This window comes from Apium graveolens, chromosome 4, assembly GCF_009905375.1.
Source record: "Apium graveolens cultivar Ventura chromosome 4, ASM990537v1, whole genome shotgun sequence".
NCBI classification, from domain to species: Eukaryota; Viridiplantae; Streptophyta; class Magnoliopsida; order Apiales; family Apiaceae; genus Apium; species Apium graveolens.
Window position 1 is genome coordinate 7,307,070 of NC_133650.1, and position 22,069 is coordinate 7,329,138.

General features: G+C 34.9%; 5 protein-coding genes across 10 annotated transcripts; 2 read left to right on the plus strand and 3 right to left on the minus strand.

Moving 5' to 3' along the window:
* Positions 1-458: 458 nt before the first annotated feature.
* On the plus strand, positions 459-809 carry LOC141718253 (uncharacterized). The gene has a single exon (XM_074520637.1). It carries the CDS (start codon positions 459-461, stop codon positions 807-809), a length of 351 nt encoding a protein of 116 aa, XP_074376738.1.
* A 39-nt stretch (positions 810-848) lies between these two features.
* On the plus strand, positions 849-1,496 carry LOC141718254 (uncharacterized). Its single transcript, XM_074520638.1, has one exon. The coding sequence runs from the start codon at positions 849-851 to the stop codon at positions 1,494-1,496; it is 648 nt and encodes a 215-aa protein (XP_074376739.1).
* A 210-nt stretch (positions 1,497-1,706) lies between these two features.
* On the minus strand, positions 1,707-7,662 carry LOC141717626 (pentatricopeptide repeat-containing protein At3g53170). 6 transcript variants are annotated; one of them, XR_012573717.1, is made up of 7 exons: positions 7,192-7,662; positions 5,618-6,712; positions 5,315-5,432; positions 3,966-4,022; positions 3,001-3,293; positions 2,803-2,925; positions 1,707-2,312 (listed from the first exon to the last, which is right to left on the minus strand). XR_012573717.1 is itself a non-coding variant. In XM_074519778.1 (3 exons), exons 1-3 carry the CDS (start codon positions 7,510-7,512, stop codon positions 5,421-5,423), a joined length of 1,428 nt encoding a protein of 475 aa, XP_074375879.1. In that variant the 5' UTR covers positions 7,513-7,662; the 3' UTR covers positions 4,527-5,420. The 6 variants fall into 6 exon arrangements, 1 of the variants encoding a protein (XP_074375879.1); XR_012573715.1 differs by having other exon boundaries at positions 1,707-2,925; XR_012573716.1 differs by lacking the exon at positions 3,966-4,022 and having other exon boundaries at positions 1,707-2,925.
* Positions 7,663-8,952: 1,290 nt separating this feature from the next.
* On the minus strand, positions 8,953-13,372 carry LOC141717627 (MA3 DOMAIN-CONTAINING TRANSLATION REGULATORY FACTOR 1-like). The gene is made up of 4 exons (XM_074519779.1): positions 13,056-13,372; positions 12,649-12,875; positions 11,175-11,269; positions 8,953-10,980 (listed from the first exon to the last, which is right to left on the minus strand). Exons 2-4 carry the CDS (start codon positions 12,857-12,859, stop codon positions 9,196-9,198), a joined length of 2,091 nt encoding a protein of 696 aa, XP_074375880.1. The 5' UTR covers positions 12,860-12,875; positions 13,056-13,372; the 3' UTR covers positions 8,953-9,195.
* Positions 13,373-13,701: 329 nt separating this feature from the next.
* Positions 13,702-21,003, minus strand: LOC141717628 (putative Ufm1-specific protease). Its single transcript, XM_074519780.1, has 13 exons — positions 20,731-21,003; positions 19,294-19,659; positions 18,622-18,893; positions 18,403-18,490; positions 17,542-17,717; positions 17,300-17,390; positions 16,902-17,009; positions 16,759-16,806; positions 16,599-16,675; positions 15,904-15,992; positions 14,825-14,936; positions 14,476-14,578; positions 13,702-14,292 (listed from the first exon to the last, which is right to left on the minus strand). Exons 1-13 carry the CDS (start codon positions 20,918-20,920, stop codon positions 14,063-14,065), a joined length of 1,950 nt encoding a protein of 649 aa, XP_074375881.1. The 5' UTR covers positions 20,921-21,003; the 3' UTR covers positions 13,702-14,062.
* Positions 21,004-22,069: the final 1,066 nt, after the last annotated feature.

Here is a 22,069-nt window from a genome sequence, read left to right on the forward strand (position 1 = left end):
TCGTTGGAATCTTGTTATTTGTTTGTACTTGTTTGAAATTAGCCGTTGGAATCTTGTTATTTGTTTGTACTTCTTTGGAACTAGCCGTTGGAATTTAGTTCTTGTTGTTTTTTATTTGTAGCTAGTCGTTGCCTTTTATTCTTTTTACATCCTATATAACATGTTTGTTCCTTGTGATAGTTCGTAACTCTTTTGCTTCATTCATATTACAAAGTCAAATATATACTATGGATGAAAATCCTGATGTGTCTAAATAATTTATTGAAGAGTTTTTCTTTGATAATTCATTGGAAGATCGTCGCCTCGAACTCTTCAACCAAATTTATGGAGAAGGCTCATCAACCACGGGTCGACGGGTGATATGCAGAGAATGTGAAGCAGGTCATGAACGTTTACAAAGAGATTATTTTGCTCAAGATCCGGTATACCCTCTTGATAAATTTCGACGAAGGTTTTGAATGGGAAGACATGTGTTCCTTCGAATTGTGGATGCTCTTTCGAACTTTGATCCATATTTTCAGCAGCAGGTTGATGCCTTGGGAAGAAAGGGCCTATCATCTTTACAAAAATGCACGGCGGCCATGCGTATGTTGGCATATGGAGTTGGAGCAGATGCAGTTGATGATTATGTGTGTATTGGTAAGTCCACTGCAATTGAATGCTTGAAAAAATTTGTCACTGATATCATTTTAATTTTTGAGAATGAATATTTAAGAAAGCCAAACTCAAATGATGTACAACGTCTTCTAAAGATGGGAGAGGCTCGCGATTTTCCCGGTATGATGGGTAGTATTGACTGCATGCACTGACAGTGGAAAAATTGCCCTAAAGCATGGAAAAGGATGTTCATGAGTGGTCATAAAGGAGTTCCAACAATACTGCTTGAAGTTGTTGCCTCATCAGACCTATGGATATGGCATGCCTTTTTCGGAGTTGCCGGTTCTAATAATGACATAAATGTATTAGATCGGTCACCGATATTTGATGATGTACTAGAAGGTCGTGCACCCGAGGTAAATTACAATATTAATGGTAATAACTATGACATGGGGTACTATCTAACAGATGGAATCTATCCTGAATGGGCTACATTTGTCAAAACAATTCCACGCCCGCAGGGTGAGAAGAGAAAATTGTTCTCCAAATATCAAGAAGGCCAACGAAAAGACGTCGAAAGAGCATTTGGTGTGTTGCAATCTCGATTTGCAGTTGTTCGCGGTCCAGCACGATTTTGGGATAAAGATGATCTCGCTAAAATAATGAGAGTGTGTATTATACTACATAATATGATTGTTGAGGATGAGAGAGACACATATGCCACTCCTTTCGGTTCTTTACCATCTTACGATGATGCAGCAGACGGTTTACCACCTCCTAATCTAGGAGAAGAACCTTTAGCCTCCTATGAAATGTATATCGAAAGGACTATCCAAATTCGTGACAGGCAGAAACATCACCAACTTGAGCATATCACAAGGTTTCATAATGGTGATTAATTTGTTTGAGATTTAATCTTTTAAATTGTAATGTTCTTGTAATGTTTTCTTTTTAATTTTGTAATGTTTTTAATAATAAGTCATTTTATTTTCAATAATTAATATTTTAATTTTAAATATCTCTCTTTAAAAAAAATCCTTTGATTTTTTAAAATATTTTCATTAAAAATAAAAATAAGTATAAAAATATATATTAGTTAAATATATTGCAAATTAAAAGTTACATAAGATTAATCACGTGGGGTCCATAAAAAAGTTAGGAATTGAGCTGTGGGTTGGACGAGATCACCCATCTGCCTGTGAAGTCCAATTATTAATTATGTGGCAAGAAGGTAAGAATGTGTCAGGTGACTTGGTCCACCGCATTGGACCTGCTTTAAGGACCATCTGCACTGAAGGAACCGAATAATGGAAGGAGACATCCTTTCTCCTGGGCATGTTCAACATAGAATTTGAACTCATCCTTTGCATCCAGAATGTCTAGAGCGAGTTCATCAAGTTTGTGGTTCTGGTGAAACCCTTGGTCACTTGATTAGTTGTAAGTTCGTAATCAGGCCCTCACTGAAACATTTTTGCAACAGATCCAGTAACTGATCATTCTTATTCTCCATTGCCATAGTTAAAGCCTTTTTGCACGACCTCATGAATGAGAAAGGGCATTTCAAGATCAAGTATGCAGTGGCAATCTTCATCCACAAAAAAAACCACTTTCATATTCCTCCAGAAGCTCTACTCTCTTTTCTTTCTCATCCTCCAAAGCCCAGCCTGTCCCTCCTCACCAGCATCATAAATAAGCAGACACACGTACTTCCTTTTCTATTTGAGTTCAGGCAAAGAAACGCTTGGAAAAACTTGAGATTACCACATAACAAAAACCATAATAACATGGGGGAACTACACCATATGCTACTTAACAAAAGGAAAAAAAAGTAGTATACCATGTGCTAATTCAAATGATCAACACATGTCTTTTCTATTAGGTATCCAAATATTTAAAATATAATTATGTATTGGTGATATGCAAATTGCAAGTGTCACCTGCCATCTAATTTTGAGGCAGGGGCAGGCACATATAAGAAAGCATTACAGACTATATATAAAATCAATGACAACTAAAAGTACGCACTTGAATGCCACTGAAGTCAATTACAAACCCAAAAAAGTCAAATAATTTACCTTGGTTAATCCCCCAAAAATCATAAATAATAGGGGGAAATAGTGAGAACAGACATAGAGACAAACTTCAGAGTGATAGTAAGAGAGGGACATGAAGCTTTAATTCTATTCCGGTTTTGAATTCAAATACCTGATTGAAATCATCGACAGTCCGAACAATCCAAAATAACTGGGATAAATGATCAATCCCACCATTTCAGGTAATTTCCTTCAAAAGTCATGTGGGAATGATTATTTAGGTACATGGACATGCCTGATCAAACATCAAAACATGTCAGCCCAACAATTAAATGACTCTAATAAGCCATTGAAAGTAGCAAATTCTCACCTGCCAGAGGTCCTAATTAACAGCAATCGGCAATTGAGGCAGTACATGAGGTTGTGCGGGAGAGATACAAAGAGCCGTGCATTTCTATTTTGTATATATATTATAGGGGAATGGGTTTCAGACTTTCAGTAGCCAGCAGAAACGGATACATGATGTGGAAATAAATGGCTGAGGAAACCTACATGTTGCACTATTTTATATATAATATGTAATAGATGAATGTAATAGTTGCTAACTGGAGCAGCTTACAGTATTCGGGGAAACATGAGGATCGGTCCAATATTCCAACCATCCTGCTAATCAAATGTACAGATTCGTAAGATAATTCCTAGCATATTTATCCCACTACAATTTTAAATGTAATGACTTATAAAACTATATCTACCATTGTAACTTGGGTGGGGTTGTGTTAATCAAGCTTCACAAGTACATGGACCACACACACTTGTGGCATAAATTACCACCAGCTTAGTAGCTGAATTCTTAGATGAAGTTAATATCTCAATATAGTGGCTGTCGGTAGATATGACTAACACAAATATAAAAGAAAACACAAACAATTGTGAGATCTGATAGACGGAAAGGGTGGAAGTCACCAATGAGATGGAAGAATCAGCAGTTTCATTGTAAAAAGAATATATCCTGCCATACTAATTAAAATGCAGGTATTTTACCACCACCAATTATTTGTCTCTCTGGAGTCTGGAGCAATATGATCAAATTAACCAAGAACTACACATATCAATAATAGGAATGGCCCCTTTCAATAGTTGGTATGTCTTGACTACTCAGAGTTGTACATCACAATAGTGGATAAAAAGTACTGGATTTGGATACCAAGTGCAAAGATGCACATTACGTGCAAGTAATATCGACAAGAAATAGATGCTAATATAAAATGTTTTATGCACAAGATATTCGACAAGACAATTGTGTTATGTTTATTTATCTGGATCAGTCGTTACATTGCAATATGGATGCTCAAATTCCATCAACCCTGATTGTGTGGGAAGAGAACTGGCCTGAATTGCACAAGAATCTCAAATTAAGAATAGAAATGCACAAGATTCTACATTTAGTATCTCAGAAATATGCAAAAGATAATAAATAACTAAATAAGGTGTCTATCTTATAACGGATACTATGGCGAAAGTAAAATAGTCAATCATAAAACAGAAGGTGATGATTCCTTTTGATGTAAGCAGAGCACGAAAAATGGCTTAGATAAATCAAGGTTGACACATGTGATGCGTTGCTAACTTGCTATCAATTTTAGTCTGGTGAGTTGCCAACGTATCAGATTCTTCCGGTAGCATCTGGAGGCATTGAAAGGTGAAATACCGCCTCGATATTTGTAATATATAATATAAAGAGAAAAATAACAGCAGAACCCAAGTCTCTGAAATAATAATGATTTTTTAAAACCAAAATTTAAATGATTTTTACCTATATTAATGAGGATGTGTAGACTTCAGAGGAAGCGGATGAAGAGGATAGAAAGAAGCAAATATAAGATAACTGTAAAACAAAAATCAGAACTGCAAAAGGGTACATTGATTGCAAATATATAATAAGCAAAGAAAAACCTAATTTCATCATATTTATTTGCTTTAGGTACATTGTTAATTAAGAAGAGCAATGATCTTAGTGAACCATGTGTTCAAAATTTTGAGGCACTCAATCGAAGGTTAGTAAACCGAACCAAGGAGTGAACTGGAAGGACCTCAGAAAAGGACATGTCTCAATAGGAACGTCAAGGAGTGTAATGATCTCAGTGAACCATGTGTTAGAAAAATGTGAGGCACTCACTTGAAGGTTAGTCAAACCGAACCCAGGAGTGAACCGGACGGACCTCAGACAAGGACATTTCTCAATAGGAACGTCAAGAAGAGCAATGATCTCAGTGAACCATGCATTCAAAATTGTGAGGCTCACTTGAAGGTTAGTCAAACTGAACCAAGGAGTGAACCGGAAGGACCTCAGAAAAGGACATGTCTAAATAGGAACGTCAAGCTATATTGCATTAAACACAACAGGAATCAAATGAGGAACCTTTTAACTAATATAAATGACAAAAGCAGACTTCCATATCTTAATATAATCAAGGTGAGGGTAGTTCAATGGAAATAACAATAAATCTCTGCTATGCCCTTTCCGATATTCGTTTGATACTTGTTCAAGATAGCAATAGTTCAATACACTGACCTTTGTTCAATAATTTGACACAAAAGAGCTAGTTCGTCTCATAATATGTAGGATGTTCATTTAAGACCTAACAGAGACAGAAAAGCCAAAGGCAAGCTATTGTACTTACCCTGCGGCTTACTTGCATGCCCAAGGCAGTTCCTTCTTCTAGTTATCAGAAACACCATTTAGATCAGGAGAACTTATTTCTTGTACTCCTTTAAATTAGTATCTGATCAACTTCTTTGCTGAAACAACACAAGAGATAAAACTATAATAGTGTAACCGCTAATGGCCTTGTATACTAATTCAAATATTTAAACACCAATATTAAAAAATTACTGACAAAGTTTAGGTCAGAGTAAAAACGTATATACATTTTTAACTTCTGAACTAACTGGAAAAATAAATTTGAGAAAAATGTAAAATATACCCGAGTTTGTGTGGCAGTTATCATCTTACTCTCCAACTTTTGAGCAGCCTCAAGCATACCTTGAGCATTGTAGACTTCTATCATTGTACTGAAAGTGATATTATCTGGTAAACATTTTGTCTCCTTCATTTCCGAGAATAACTCCCCCATTTTATCTACATTACCAGCCCTACCGTAGGCAGTGATAGCAGAATTATAGAATGGAGCATCTAAAACTACATCTGAATTTTCCACTTGCCTCATGATTGAATCAACTTTATGCAAGAGACCAGCTTCAGAATAAGCACTGATGAGAGTGCAATAAGTGATTGAATTAGGCTTCAGTCCTTGATGCTTCATCTTCAGGAAAAAATCTTCCATTCGATCAATATTCCTTACTCTCCTAAATACATTGATAACTATGTTAAACGTGACAATAGTTGGAGAGATGAATCTTTTCTCCATAAAATCCATAACTGAACTCATTTTATCGTACATGCCTGCTTTCCCATATGATTGAATCAATATATTGAATGTTACAATGTCTGGGCTAACTCCCATATGTTGAAATTCGTCAAACCACTTCTCCATCTTTTCAATTTGTCCACAGTTACCATAAGTTCCAACTACAGAATTAAAAGTGAAAACATCCGGGAGGCATGTGCAACTTTCAATCATGTTGGTCAATGCACTCTCCATCTGTTCAAACAACTGAGACTTTCCATATCCGTCAATTATAGTATTGTATGTGACAATGCTACACTGGATCCCCAAGTACGACATTTCTTGTAAGATATGCTCTATTCTATCAAATTGACGGTATTTAAAACAACAGTTGATGAGGATAGAGTATGTATGCACATCAAGTTTACATCTAGAGAATGACTTTATATCCTCAATAATCTGAAACGCCTTATCAATGAGACCACTGAACCCATATGCACTCAAAAGCGCAGTGTAAACATCAATTGTTGGCTGCAAGCCTTCTGATAACATAATCTCGAAAAGCAAACCAGCTTGGTTAGGTTTCCGGCACTTGCCAAGCATCACCAATAGCTTTGTGTACGTCTGGCCTTTTGGTTCATACCAATGTTGTTTACGAAGAAGATCAAATATCTAAAGAATAGAGCATGTCTTTGTCAGATAATTTGAAAAATTCACAAATCATCTATAAATAACAATTAACATTAACAACTTTGGATATTCTGCAATTCAAGCTTAATGAACTTTAATAGACAATATTATGACGAACCACATTATAACCAATCTAGTTTAGAAAGACCACAGGAACGGTAATTTAACAAGCAGAAACCTGGTGATTTTTGTATTCCGATACTCTTTTATTTAATCTTCTCTAATTACAAAAGAGCTATCCAAAAAATTTTATTACGCAGGGTTTAAGATTAAATTTAAGGGTGTCAAACACTACACAAGAAAATGGCATGACAACAACTCTTTTATTAAAACTTAATTCCCTCAAACCTGCACATTTATTTTATTAAATTCTCAATAGACTTCATAACCACACTACATTATAGCAAACTATAAATTTTCGACAATTTTGAGCAAACTTAAAACCAAGAAATTCGACATACTCTAAGAGCAGACTGCCATCTTTTCTGTCTAATAGCATTATCCAAAGCTTCTAAAATAGCTTTAGGCCACAAACGAGTGTACTTTCTCGAATCCGCTTTCTTTTCGACACCTATAATGGCTGCCTCAGTTCTCAGTATATGAGCCAAGTTTTTCTTTGATGACTTCTGCAAACCATGTGAAGAATTCTCCACCCTCTTTTTTGCTGCTTTGGGTGCTATAGTTTTTGGGTTTGGTTGTTTTACATGTTCTCTCAGACATTTCATCGAACAGGTGGTGGGCGTTATAAAAGATGATGACCAACAGAGATTGATTGGGTCCATGAGCTTCAGCTCCGCTGTCCTTCAATGCAGTTCAACTAAAGCTTTCTGGTTGTCCTTAAAAAAGAGCTTTCTGGTCGTTGTCTAAAAATGAAAATGGATATCCATCGTAAATCTTTAATATTTTTTTTACGATAGAGTGATGTTTATGGACTATTTAATTTCATAATAATATGTATTTCTTATGTCCTAATTTACTTGTTTAGTTTGATTTTCATATATAATTTAAAAATTAATTTTTTACATGTAATTATTTTTCAAATTTTTTTTTTGTTAATAAAAATTTAAATCGTAAATTTTATTTCTATTTACGAAAAAAATGAAAAATAATTAATAGAACCATTTGATTAATACATCTTAAATTACGCATAAAAAGCAAACTGTAAAAATAAATTGGGACTGAGGGAGTATATTTTTATATAAAAAAATTAAATTTTAAATTGATATTTATAACTATATTATTACTATCTTAAAATCGAACTTAAAATAAATCGTTTGTAATATGGGCTTACATGATAATATGATATCAACAAATATATTAAAACATTATTATTAAAATGTAATACAAACATGTCCGATACAAAGTAATAGCATAAATTTACAATCCCAAATCATTAAAAATTGTTAGTACTTTAAAGAGTATAAATTTGTATTGGGTTTATTAATATTCAATGAAGATAATACACAATTCTATTATTTTAGCAGTTTAGGGAGTTATACAATTTTATATTAGCATAGGCGTAATCTTTTACATGTGGAAACGACATTTTCAAAAGGTCTTCTCTTGATTGCAGCCTTGCAGGGCATATCTTTGGTGCAAGCTGATACCGGCTCCTTACAGAGAACAAAAGTTCTCGAGTTGTGTAAGAAGAAATAATTTGCAAAAAATGCTAAAATCCCCCCTGCATTCACAACAACAACGTTCGGAGCTACAGTTGTAGCATATTTTCCCTGTATTCACAACAACGTTCGGACCTATTTGTAGTACATTATTAGAATATGCTACAAATACAATATGCTACAATAATTTGCAAAAAGATGCTAAAATATTTTTCTTCGCTTAATTTCTCCCCAAAGATCTGGATCGAAATTTTTATACAACTTTTTAAACGATCTTCCGTGTCCAAATAGTATGAAAGTGAGCTTCGGGGAAATGCTATTTCCAGTGCTTTTTTTTTTAATTTCCAGAGCTACATTTATAGCATAGTCTCCCTGCATTCACAACAACGTTCGGAGCTACATTTATAGCATAGTCTCCCTACATTCACAACAACAATGTTCGGAGCTACATTTATAGCATATTCTCCCTGCATTCACACTTTTGTAGCATATTGTATTTGTAGCATATTCTAATAATATGTGCTACAAATAGCTCTTGAAATGGCATTTCCCCACAATTATTGGCAGACCAAAAACTGGGCAGATAAGCAAAGAAGTAGAAGATGAGGCATGTAAGAGTTTATATTTTCTAAGCAAAGGGCATACACCAGACTAAATCTGTTTAAAAACCAAACCCGAAAACCTACTTTACACGTTCAGTAATATTAAGTAAAGGAAAAAGAAGTTGAGAAAAAGTAAGCATTGTATAGAGAAACGTAGCTTCCACCATATTTTTAACACAGAAAAAAGATATACGGGGACATGTGTTTTCAGATTGTTGCAGCTCGGATGAAAGGACCATCCGCACTAGGGGGAGGCGAAAGATGGAAGGAGCCATCCTTTCTCCTGGGCATATTCAACATAGAATTTGAACTTGTCCTTTGCATTTGGAATGTCTAGAGCGAGATCATCAAGTCCATCATTGATTCTGGTAAACCCCTTGGTCATTTGGTTAGTTGTAATCAACCCCTCACTGGAACATTCTTGCAACATATCCAGTAACTTATCATTCTTTTTCTCCATGGCCATAACCAAAGCCTTTTTGACGACCTCGTGATTGAAAAAGGGCATATCAAGATCACGTATGCATTGACAGGCTTCATCCACAACACCACCACTTTCGTATTCCTCCAGAAGCTTTACTATCTTATCTTTTGCATCCTCCACAGCCCAGCCTGTCCCTCCTCCCCAACACCTCAAGATTCTCTCACCAGCATGGCGTGCAGCTAAAAGTGATTTAGCCTCGTGCAAAGTCTCACTTCCGCTGCAATTTGGCGGAAGCCTGCTGCCTATTTCTTCCAGGTTCAGTGGCACCAAAACATCGTCAATGACAGCCCTTGCTAGGAAAAGAGCCAGTTCATTTGAAGCATCTAAAACATCAAGTGCTGTATCTTCAGCAGATTCTAAAAGCATGACAAAACCATCAACAATATCTTCAGTGGAAAAGATTTCAATATGAAGTGCAGATAGCAGTACGGATGCCATTTCTCTCTCCCTGTTCTTTCTGTCCATAGCGAGGGTTATCAACTTCTTCAGGAAAATTGGGTTAAACTCGGGTGCCCTGAGATCTTCAAGACTACGGATGAGCTCGGGAATGTCATCTGAAAGAAAATATTCATGGATGATTGCAACAGCCTCTTTTTTGTACAGCTTCAATTTTTCAGAATCATTCTGATGTAATTCTCCATTATTCTCCAAGGACTTCAGGAAAGAAGCATCGAGCCAGCCTCCGGAGATGGCGTGGGGAACCAGTGACTGGTACAAAGTTTTTGCAGATGGAATATCAAGAGCAAGGTCGTCAAGGCTCTCAGCCAACCGAGCAAAACCCTTCAGCATCTGACTTGAACTTATAAGACCCTCATCTGCAGCTTCTTCCAAAAGCTTTAAAATAGCTGGTTCTGCCGTACGAGTCTCCATGGCTAGTATCAACGCCCTCTTGACAACCTCGTGATGGAAAAATGCAACCCCCAACTGCCGGATGCACCGACAGGCCTCAGCAGTGTCACCACTTTCAACATATTCTCTTAAAAGATCTGAAATTTTTTTCTTCACTTCCTCAACAGTAACGTGGGTGCTGCCTCCCCACCTTCGTTCAACCAATTCTGCATGGTGGGGAGCTGAAAGATAACTTTTCTGGGCAGTTTCGAGAACAAGAAGACCTTTGGTCAACTGTGAGAATCCCTTTCTCGCCTTAGTAACAAACGCTGGGGGAAGAATGTCATCAACTACAGCACGAGCAACGAATAGAGCAAGAATATCGACAGCATCTAGTATGTCCACTGCAAGATCATCAGCAGAGTCGAGAAGCATCAGAAAACCTTGGCTAATCGACGTTGGGGTGATGACATCAGCGTAGAGAGCTGAAAGCAGAACAGAAGCCATCTCTTTCTCCTTGTCATGTCTGTCCATAGCAATGGAAATCAGCCTCTTGATGAAGTAAGGATGATACTCATTCGATCCAAGCTCCCTCAGATCAGAAGATGCCGCATCAACATCACCAGTGCTGAAGTATTCTTCAATAAGGGAAACTACAGCTTTTTTGTAATCATCCAGTGGATCTCTTACAGTTGACTCAACCAATTGATAAGGTTCCTGTGTTGTATAAAGACAAATAAGAAAATGAAATCTGTTTATTTAATATGTAAAACAACATTGGTCCCTAACACCTATAGAGAAAAAATCTGAAAGAACATAAGCTAGCATAACTCCCTCGCCACGAAATGCCCATACGTTTAACTCCTTGAGATATTAGACGAGAGGAAAAAATAACTTAATCCGGCAATTACCTCGCCACTGTCATAGTTGGGATCATTTCGATCAATTGGGGATTCACAGCCAGTATCAAGTAGTTTACCCCAAGTTCCCTTGCCGCCGCCGCCATCTGTAAAAAAATTAATTAAGAGATAGAATGGCAAAAGCCTAAAGGAATAAAATCAACCAGAAACAAGCATTTCATGTACTGTAATCATATTCGACATTACAGAAGAATAAAAATCACTAATTCCGAGCCTTGTACTTGGATCCAAGTTCTGAGGCGCTGTTCCAACTAAGGTTGATTATAATAACAAGACTGGAAATTGTTTAGTATGCAAAAAGGTCAGCATTGTAAATTTTATTACGATCCTCGTAATGCAAATCTTATAGAAAAATATAAACTCCAGCCCTAGAACATACTTTTATTCAAAGCTCAAAAGAGCAGGTAGATTCTAAGCTCAAAATAGCATGCACTTGTCTTACAAATTTACAAGCAAACTTCAAATCTGGAGCTTGATATTAGTATCATTTAATGCTTAAACGGAAAAAATGGTGATGGATGTTGATCAGAAGGTCCACATGAATGCGGTTCAAAGTATGGCAAGAAAGTCCGAAACCTATGAAATACATAATTTAATTGGAACTAAACAGAAAGGGGGTGCGAAAAGATGAAACTGCGCATCCTAAATTTGGGACAACCAATAGAAAATTAAAAACACTTTCTTTAACAGTCATGACCCATCAATTTCATAAGAAAAGGAAAACAGCATAAAAACAGCTGATTTATCTAGAACAGAACAAAGTTCCGCTGATAAGCTCATGGAACATGTCCCTAGATACTATTGTCACGTGTTAGGGCTAATAAGTGCTTTTTCCTAGTTGTTTCCATCTGCAGCATACAAGAGATTATAATAACAACTTAAAGTCTTAAACCACAGATCTTCCAATATACATACTTAACTCACACTTTCAATGTCAATTTCTTACGAAGTACTTAGAAAAGTATACAGCTCATGGTTGTTTTATCGAAAAGTCCTCCATAGCGTTCCGATGGAGGACTAGTCAAGTAATCACTAATTAGTCAGAAGACAAGGCAAATAATAAATATAAAGTTTACATATTTATGATGGATTCTAATTATGTTGCATGCAATATGTTAACTTTTAAGACAATTTTACTATGTTATCTTATTATCAAGTATATTTAGTTATGATTAATACTTTGTCTTTACACACAGAACCATATTTACAATACATCATATTAAGTAGCATACAACTAGTCAACAGCTAGTAGCTGCTCCAACGTTGACTTGTGACCTATAGTCCCAGTGTAAAATCAACATGTTAAACACCACACTAATTAACCCCTCCGCAGGCTTTACTACAACACAAAGCAAACTTGATCCTACAATAATCCTTAACAACAAAAACTAATAACACTGCTTTATATAAAAATTAAAACAAATATCAACTAAAACAAATAATTAGAGAAAAACAAAGAAATTACCCTTCTTGGCACGACCTAGCTTCCCGGAGTGAGTTCTCCGAACATGCCTCGCATTAATCCCAGGCATCCCACCTTTCGGAGATTTGGCAAAATGATCCGACATCAACGCAGAAGGTGATTTAGGTGAACTAGACAAAATATCGACACTCTGGGACGCAACTTTCAACGTCTCCCTCTGCTCCTCCGTCAAAAAACCCTCACTCGAAGCCATCGATCACACTCCAATTCTACAATTACAAGTTTACAACTTCAAATTACTTAAAAACACTCACAAATTCAATCCACGAATCAAATTAAATTCCAATAATCTATCAAAATCACAATTATAACAATACATATATACACATATGATCAATCATAAACACAATTAAACACATAAACATATATATGATTGAGTTGTAACTGACCTGGAACGAGTTAACTCTGTACTTGGCTCGGGCAGGGGATGTCGAGCCAAGACAGAGAGAGAGAGAGAGAGAGAGAGAGATGGAGAGATGGATGAGAGAGCGAGGGAGTGAGAGAGGGAGAGGGAGAGAGAGAGATGGAGCGAGATGGATGAGAGAGAGAGAGAGAGAGAGAGAGAGAGATGGGAGAGAGAGAGAGAGTGTATATATGAGTAAAATATGTGCAAGGAAGGTAACCCTAGATCTAGGGTCAATTTGTGAGATTGTTTTTTCCAGAAATGTCAAAAACTGGATATGGATGAGACCGACTCTCAAAGAGTTTTGTAATAGTAGTTGATTGTTTTGTAGGGGTTAACAGGGGTATAAACGTAAACGTAATTGTGTTATCAACGGAACGGTTGATGTTAGAACAAGGGTATTTTGGGGATTTCACTACAAGACTTATCCATTGTGTATCTCACGATGATCTTATATGTTTCTCTTTGTTAATTGTTTCGAATCTAGCAAATCTCAAGTTTAGAATTGATCATTAACTATTTTTTCAATAAATATTTTATGTTACACTGGCTTAAAAATAGAGAAAAAGATGAGAGCAAACAGGGGTGGTTAAAAGATATAAATCAGCATATGGTGCATCAATTCCAGCCTGTATCAACAAGCCTTGCAAATATTACTCATTATTATCATTATAATTTGCTGAGAGCTCATAAAATTCAAATTTACGATACATCCAGAATAACTGTTACTGGTACCATGGTAGGTTGTGCACTCTGCAAATATCTGATTGTACAACAAATCACAAACTGTTCACTGTCTGTGAATATAAAGATATAGATAATAGCACGACGACTTGCAATGTGTGCCCTGTGTGCGACGACTGTATAGCTGGTACATTTGATGATTCGAGTTTGGGATTTACATCAGGAACTCGTATGTAAGGATTCTAACTATTTCAGATGATGACTATGATATGGAGGTTAGCTTGAGCAGCTTACACAAGTAATATGTGATCAGACCATATTGGGCCTCTGCGGTAATAGAAGATTATAGAACTTGTTCTGTAAGAAGAAATGTTTTCCCTTGCTATCAACAGCCTTTTTCCAGCCACACCATCCACCATTTACTATTTTCTTGAGCTCGTCATTTCCAGTATAGTGAGGATCAAGTATGAGAAACGCACAATCTCCGCTTGTCTCATTGTAATCAACTCCCAGAAGAGTGTATGCAAGCACCCCTCCACCTGCATCAGGAATTTCAAAATCACGTCCATTTGGTTAATAGTATATTAATGGTGTTCTTACATCAAACCAAGCTTTCCTAAATTTACTAACATTGTCAATCTTGTTGTCATGTCTTCGATTTTTTTTTATGCAAGGTATATGTACACAAAGTACTGAGCAGACCAGATTGAATCTTGACTTACCGATCATTATGGGAGTTCCCTGGGTTTCAAAATGCAGGGCCAGCTCACGGCATTTTTCAGGAATTTCATCTCCAGATCCTACGTTTATAACTTTACAACTCACCTGTTTGAGACAAAATACAGTCATGCCTTTGTAATAGAGTCATAGACCTTCACAACACTGGGACAGATGTACATATAAATAAAGAATTAAAGATATCCCCTATAATAAGGCAGGCAATCAATTAGTTTTTTACTCAAAGCGGTACGCCAGAGATGAGACTTCTTGGCTAATTGCTGCAGTCAACATCACATTTTGACCTTTTTCCAGACTATAAATAACAAATTTATAATAAAGTAGCAAACTTACACCAAGGAGTTTGTCCAAAACAAAGCTAAGCTCAATGGCACCTATCCACTCCCGTGATCCTACAAATGAACGATCTTTGTCACCAATTTCCACAAGGGCTTGTTGTATTTCCCTGAAAATGTGAATAATAAATGCCACTTTATAATCTCAACGTAAAATCAATTGAAAGATCATGATTGTTGTAAAAAAGGCTTAGGAATGCCCCGACCATCAAAATTTGGTCGAATATACAACTGTCCCATTAAACTTTTTTTTGGCTGATTCAACTACCCAAGTGCACTGATTGCCTGATTTGCACATCCCAACCACAACTGTGTGAAATATGTTAGTGAGATCGCTTGCTTTGGGAGAGTGAGGGTCTAAGCTGAACAGATGAAATAAACACACTTGTATACACTTCTACTTTGTCAAACGAAAAACTGAACACAACCCATTTCTTTTATCTTATCTTTCGGTTCAAGAAAAGAGAGAGAGCAATAATGAAGCATATTTCAACAACAAAAACTGAAGAAGACAATCCCACTGTTTCAATCTCCACAACCCCATCCAAATTTAAAGTTTGTGCTTCATCTAAATCCAAGTAATTGCTAAAGAAAGAGATTGTAAATGTGGGGTTTCAATATCTCCCTCACCTCAATCAAGAAGAGAGAATTCAGAGCCTCCTAGATATGCTATTCATAATGGTATTGGTAGCAAAAGATATATAGGACGGTAACTTCAAATAGTAGGCCTAAATCTGGAGAAGTGTGTGTTGTGGGGTCTCAAAATGGAAAGGAATTCGAAGAGGTTAAGCCTATAAACACGACCAAAAAAGTTTAATGTCACAGATGTATATACTCGACCAAACTTTGATGGTTGGATTGGCATAAAGACTATAAAAAAATAATTTAGCCGGGACTATTGAACTGCTCTTCTATTTCTATACAGAACAACAAAAGTACAGTTGGAAATAAGGGCATTAACGCATTACACAAGTTCATGTTGATTAATTCTAATTAGAAAAAGAAAAGCTGAATCATACAATCATAATATCTGTTCTAAAGAAGTACATTTTAGCAAATTAAAGGACTCTTATTTACCTGTGCGAAGGAACATCAATGGAGGTGTAATGCTGGAGCCTAAACCAAGAAATGATTGTCTGGAGGGATCGGTAAGCACAACCCCAACCCTGACATGAAGCGGAAATGAATATGATAGAAAAAATAGATGCAAGTGAATTGGTAAACATATCATAAACTACATAATGAGCTATATCTGAACATCATAACACAAGCCCGTGACAAATCACAGGTACAATCACTAATGGGATAAAATCTTATAAACAAGCATAAACAGCTATTTTCAGGATATTTTCTTTATCAGTCAATGGCGGCGTTTTTATTTAATTAAAGGACAAAAGCTACAGTAATTATAAAACATCATAACTCATTAGAGCATCTATAGCCACATGCTCTTTATGATATACTCCCTCCATCCCATTTTAACCGATGTTTCATTTTTTAACACATAAAAAATCATACTTCTACATAATTTTTATTTATAAAATTTATATCAAATAAAAATTTAAGATCTAAACATTAATTTGGTATGAAAAAAATAATTTTTTTTATCAAGTATAACAATTATTTTTTAAACCTTAATATACGTGCCAAAAAGTTAAACATCAATTAAAATGGGACGGAAGGGGTATTTACTTAAATCTTGTATAATACAATGATTATTTTAAAGCTGCTTAAACTGAACTTGCCAGCATTATACATAAAAAAAAAATTACCGAATCGTCAAAACCATCTTGAAGATAATGAAAGTATTCATAAGAGCCTTGAATTAGTGAGACTCCACCACCAGAAACTGCACAATACATCAAACTTTTGATGCAACTCCAACAATTTCCATCAATAAATGTAGGTGACAGAACATACAGAAGCACTTACCCCCACTACTTGGAATCCCCAGATGTACATCTTTGGGCAATAAAGACCCTGATTATATAATAAAGATTGTTACGATTAATGAATTTGCACCACATGCATGCGCCAAGTTACTAATTATACAGGTAAAAATAGAATGTATATACCTTTTTGTTTATTGCTGCTCCTTGCTACATTTATAGCATTTGCAATTCTTAGAAGAGGACGATCGAAAGGTAGCCCTAGCCTCATGTGAAGAAGCCTTCTAACTTCCACTGCATATCGCAAGCTCTAAAAACTGTTAGAATGTTGACACTACAGTGTCCGCAAGCATACTCAAAACCCATGGCATGACAAAGGTTGATGGACAAAAGACAGCTTCTCTACTTAATAATATATAATTGTCTATATCCTTCATCCATATACTCAAGGAAGCAAACACTTGAACACCACAAATTTCAGAAACCAACAATTTGCCAACACGTTTTAAACGTAACAGATAGTATTATTTTGCTTTCAGTAAATACGCAATATATGTCAAAGAGAAAATCCGTGAAAACAGCACCTTGCTTCATTTCCGTTTCCCCATAAGTTAATTCATATAAAACAGTTATTGGATGTGAAACCCCAGGAGGACTGAAGTGATATGGATATATCTGCAATGGAAAAAAAACTTAAGCAACATCCAAATACATTTTGTGCAAGGCTTTTTAAGGAAAGACTTTCTCTGTGGTGTTTATCAGCCCACGAGTGGCGCATCATTTTTAACTAGTAGAAGAAAAAACAGAATATAAATTTGCATCTTACATTTGATTGTTGTCTAAAAAGATCAGGAAATATCGTTGTTTTAACTGCATGTAACTGGTCAGTGAGTGCAGGGATGAGTAGGCTTGAAATTGCAGAAGCAATAGAAAGCTCCTTTGCAGCATAACAAAGCACTTCTAGTTTGTAATCCACAACAAAAAGTTTGGTTTCTTCTGGAGCTGTAAGAGAAACATAAACTTCCCATTATAAATATCTTAGATCGAGTTATATGGATGAGAACTTGGGATTTTACTCTTGAAGCACATATTTCAAGCATGTTTGATTCATATCTTCAATACACTACTAATTGCTTTACATTTTAATGTACAAAGACAGATGGACAAAATTAAAAAATAAAAATATTTTACTAAAAAGAATCGATGCAAGCACCCTAACTCTTTAATCTGATAAATATAAGCACTTGTATCTGTAGCTCTTCAAAAGGTGTTCAAGACAAAGTTATTAAAGAACACTAAGGGATCTAAGCTATAAGCATTAAATTTTGGCAAAATATAAAAGCAACTATAATAGTGACCATAAGACATGTGATAAATGACAAGTCTAAAAAACATGACATGAATCTCGCAACTGTAATAAGTAGAAATCTTCGGTTTTAGTGGCGATTGCGATTTCAAGAAGAAGCTCGTCGACTTTAATAAGCGAATGATGTAAACTTATAATCATTTTAAAATCAGATTGTTAGTTGGACAGGCAATAGTACAAAGCTATTTTTTTTGGATCTTTACTTTAGCTGGCAAATAGGTTATTTCCATGTAACTCAAAAAAGTGTGGAATTTAGGAATGGAAATCAAAGTTAAACCAAAAAAACTCATGCAACCGCCTTTTTCTATAAATTTTCCATACCTGGGAAAAATTCAGCAGATGGGGAAGTAGACTTTTGTCTGTTATCCGATCTACTATGCAGGATTTGTACTTGAATTTTATCTGCATTCTAAGAACTGAAACTTTTAAAGAAGCTAATATAGAAAGTCCAGGAAATTTATAAATACTGTAAAACATAATTTGGCACTAAAGCCACTATTTTACACAGTGCAGGTTTGATTTTTTGTGTAATCTAATTACCTCCTCTATAGAAGTAAATGTTCTGATGTCCCTATCCTTCAAACAGAAGTGTGAGCATGATAACTCTGTTGGATTTACTTCTTGAGAAATGTCATTCGAAAACCCGGCATCTGTGAGCTTCGTGTTTAGATTTAAATCTGACCCTCGAAATATGACATGCTCTGGTTCATCGGTTGAAGTTTCATTCAGTGTTTCTACAATGTATGCAACTTTGGGATCTCTAAGAGTAGCAGATACAGCTTCAGTTGCTTGCATAAACATATCCTTGACATCTATGAGAGACAATAACGGTCAGCAATCAAATTTAGGTCATCTATCATGTGTGTAACGAATGTGCAGCTTAGAGTTTAAACTTTAAAAACTAAATCATTCAAATTGAATATCATATTCAAAAAAAGTTCAAACGACATGTACTCGTGTGCACATTCTCGTCGGAACCTATTAAGTAGAACTTTGGTTATATACATCATTTAAGCTTGTGTCATGACAAGATACTATAAAGTTACAAACAATCGGCAATAATAAACATTTGTCTAGTCCCAATAGGTAGACAAAACTTTTCTTGATTATCAGAAACTATCATGCAATACATTAAGAAAAGAGTACGATTATAAGATGACTGATAATATATGTATGAACAATCTAGCATAGGGTAAAAAAATTACAGCTCACCCTTAGGCCTGTTGACAGGATAATACAATGGCAAATTGATTGGAAGCTGACAGCGAAGTAAACAACCTCTCTCCCAAACATACTTCTCAGGTTGATCATCATACACAACTGAGGTAATAGGCTCGACACGATTTGATCCTGACCTTGATACAAAAAACCGAACATCACCATTGCCTGAATCCGTCACAGCCCCCACCAAGTTTCTCTTTTCCAAACTTTCTTTGTCAACATTATTATAAAGCAACTTTCTCAATTTACGCGAGGCGTCAATTGCCTCACTTGCTACTTGTTCAAAATCAGAGTTGTTACCAACAATCAGAGCCCCAATTACCTCAAAACCTTTTAATAACAGTGTCCGCAGATCATCTGTCCATAAGACAATCACTCAACATAAATTCATAGTTTATATTTGTAAAAATTGTGCATGAATGTGTTCATTCCTTAAAAGATATACGGTATTCATAGTATTTGAACAGATAAGTTATATGAACTGCGTGTGTGCACATACAAAACACTCATCAGCTCATAAAATAAATTACTCGAGAGAATACATGATTTCCATAGGTGTAATCTCGAATCTATTCATCCACTTATACAATACAATACACACACATCAATTTAAGCATACTTGAACAAACAAGCAAACTGTGTACACATATAAACGTCCATAAGAAAAATTACTCACATAAATACACGATTTCAAAATGCACATCCACAAGACAAATTACTCAACATAGATACACGATTCCAAAATGTTCAGAAATGTAAATAAAATGTACATATCAACAATATCATATATTCATTTGTTTCATGAGACTCAAGACAAATTACTAAACACAAATACATAATTTTGCAATAACTAAATTATATTTGCACAAGTAAGTAAACCGAAGTGTGCTTATACATAAAACCATTCATTCCTTGCATTATATGTTCACAAAACGATCTCGATATATGCAAATTACAAATTTCTTTTGTGCAATAACAAATATATTAACAGTAGTTCAAGTGTGCATCGACAAATTGAGCTGAAGTTAGATTGTGTAAATACAGAAACAGGTAAATATAAGTAATAAAAACGAGAGTACCTGATTCTTTGGAGTACCTGAATACTCGATTTCAAAATGTATCCATACAAATTACACGACATAAATAGACGATTCCAAAAAGTTCAGAAATGTAAATAAAATGTACATATGAACAATATCATATATTCATCTGTTCTAACTAACAATACACGATTTCACAGTAATTGAATTATATTTGCACAATTAAGTAAACCGAAATGTTCCTATACATACAATCATTCATTCCTTGCACGATACGATCTCGATAAGGACAAATTAGGAATGTCCAAGTATATTAACAGTAATACAAGTGTGCATCCACAAATTGAGCTGAAGTTAGTTTGTGTGAATACATTAAAAGCGAGAGTACCTGATTCTTTGGAGTAATCAGGAGAAAGAGGATGAGAGTTTTGAGTGTGAATACATCTGAACGAGGATGCGATTGTGAATTGATAAAAAAATGGAGAACCAATCAGCCACTGAATGCCTGGTTCGTTCTGAATGATCACAAGTTTGTTACAGAGTAATCGTACAGTTTCTATCTCGATTTCGTCGTCCATTTAAAACTGATTCAGCCTTTACAAATTGCGATTCAGTTTCAGATTGTAGTTTTGCTCAGGGTTTAGCGATAATAATAATTAAATAATTTGGATGAATTAATTTATTTATTTTTGACAGGCAGTTTTGTTATAATGGAACTTATGAGCCAGTCTATTATCACATATGGGCCATTGCAGAAGGTTCAGAGAAAATTGGGCCAGTTAGGCCTGATAGTTGTAAGTTCAGTCCAGAAGAACAAGATGAGATAATTTGCTTCGTTTTTCCTCCGGAGTGAGTATCTTTATCCTTTCTTTTGAATATCCTTCAAAGTAACTTAATATAATGATTTATAAATATCCCTTTACTTGGTAAATTTTGGGGTAAAAAGCGGGAATTGGATTTAATCGGAAAAATACGGTTCAGAAATTAATTAAAATGATTAATTTGGTCATTAATTAGAATTAATTTAATTTATTTTAAATTCTAATAAATATTGTATCAGTAGTAATTTTATTATTTTGATTAAACATATACAATTATCATATATTTGAACAATTATATTTAGAAATATATATTATTGCTTAACTAAATGTAATTTTTAAGATCTAAATTTTGATTTTTTGGGCAAATTGCGAGAAAAAAGTTAAGAATATTTATTCGTCAAAAGTAGTAAATCTATATAGAAGAATGTCATTTTTATTATTTTTTATTCAATTTCCTATTATTTTTAAAAAATATATGTGATTTTTTACATTTTTTAATCAATGAGATCGATTTATGTTTGATCGATAAATCTAATTTTTGACTGGTAAATACAATTTTAACCGATATTTGACCTATTTTCGCTTTATTGAGTAATTTAGTCATTTTTTAAAAATTAATCACCTTTTTAGAATATCATTAATAACCAATCACCATTTGATATATGATACTAGTTTACGTAGAATTTCTTAAATGAAGCAACTCTTTACTCCGGTTATCGTATTCTTAAGCAATTAATTTACGTGAAAAGTTGTATATTGTCAAATAAAAAATATAAAAAATTATACTTTAAAATTTTGAATTGCCATATATATATATATTATAAATTTATCCCGATAACAATTATTGTATTGAGATTTGTTAAAACATTATAAACCTTTGTTGTGGTTAATATCTAAAACTATAAA

Coding starts and splice junctions, on each gene's coding strand:
- LOC141718253 (XM_074520637.1), top strand. CDS start 459: ATGGGAAGACATGTGTTCCTTCGAATTGTGGATGCTCTTTCGAACTTT.
- LOC141718254 (XM_074520638.1), top strand. CDS start 849: ATGAGTGGTCATAAAGGAGTTCCAACAATACTGCTTGAAGTTGTTGCC.
- LOC141717626 (XM_074519778.1), bottom strand. CDS start 7,512: ATGGACCCAATCAATCTCTGTTGGTCATCATCTTTTATAACGCCCACC. Junction 6,713..7,191: donor GATGGCAGTCTGCTCTTAGA/GTATGTCGAATT, acceptor TCTATTCTTTAG/ATATTTGATCTTCTTCGTAA.
- LOC141717627 (XM_074519779.1), bottom strand. CDS start 12,859: ATGGCTTCGAGTGAGGGTTTTTTGACGGAGGAGCAGAGGGAGACGTTG. Junction 11,270..12,648: donor GCTAGGTCGTGCCAAGAAGG/GTAATTTCTTTG, acceptor ATTTTTTTACAG/ATGGCGGCGGCGGCAAGGGA. Junction 10,981..11,174: donor CCAACTATGACAGTGGCGAG/GTAATTGCCGGA, acceptor TATACAACACAG/GAACCTTATCAATTGGTTGA.
- LOC141717628 (XM_074519780.1), bottom strand. CDS start 20,920: ATGGACGACGAAATCGAGATAGAAACTGTACGATTACTCTGTAACAAA. Junction 17,010..17,299: donor GGAAACGGAAATGAAGCAAG/GTGCTGTTTTCA, acceptor TGCGATATGCAG/TGGAAGTTAGAAGGCTTCTT. Junction 16,676..16,758: donor GGGGATTCCAAGTAGTGGGG/GTAAGTGCTTCT, acceptor TGTATTGTGCAG/TTTCTGGTGGTGGAGTCTCA.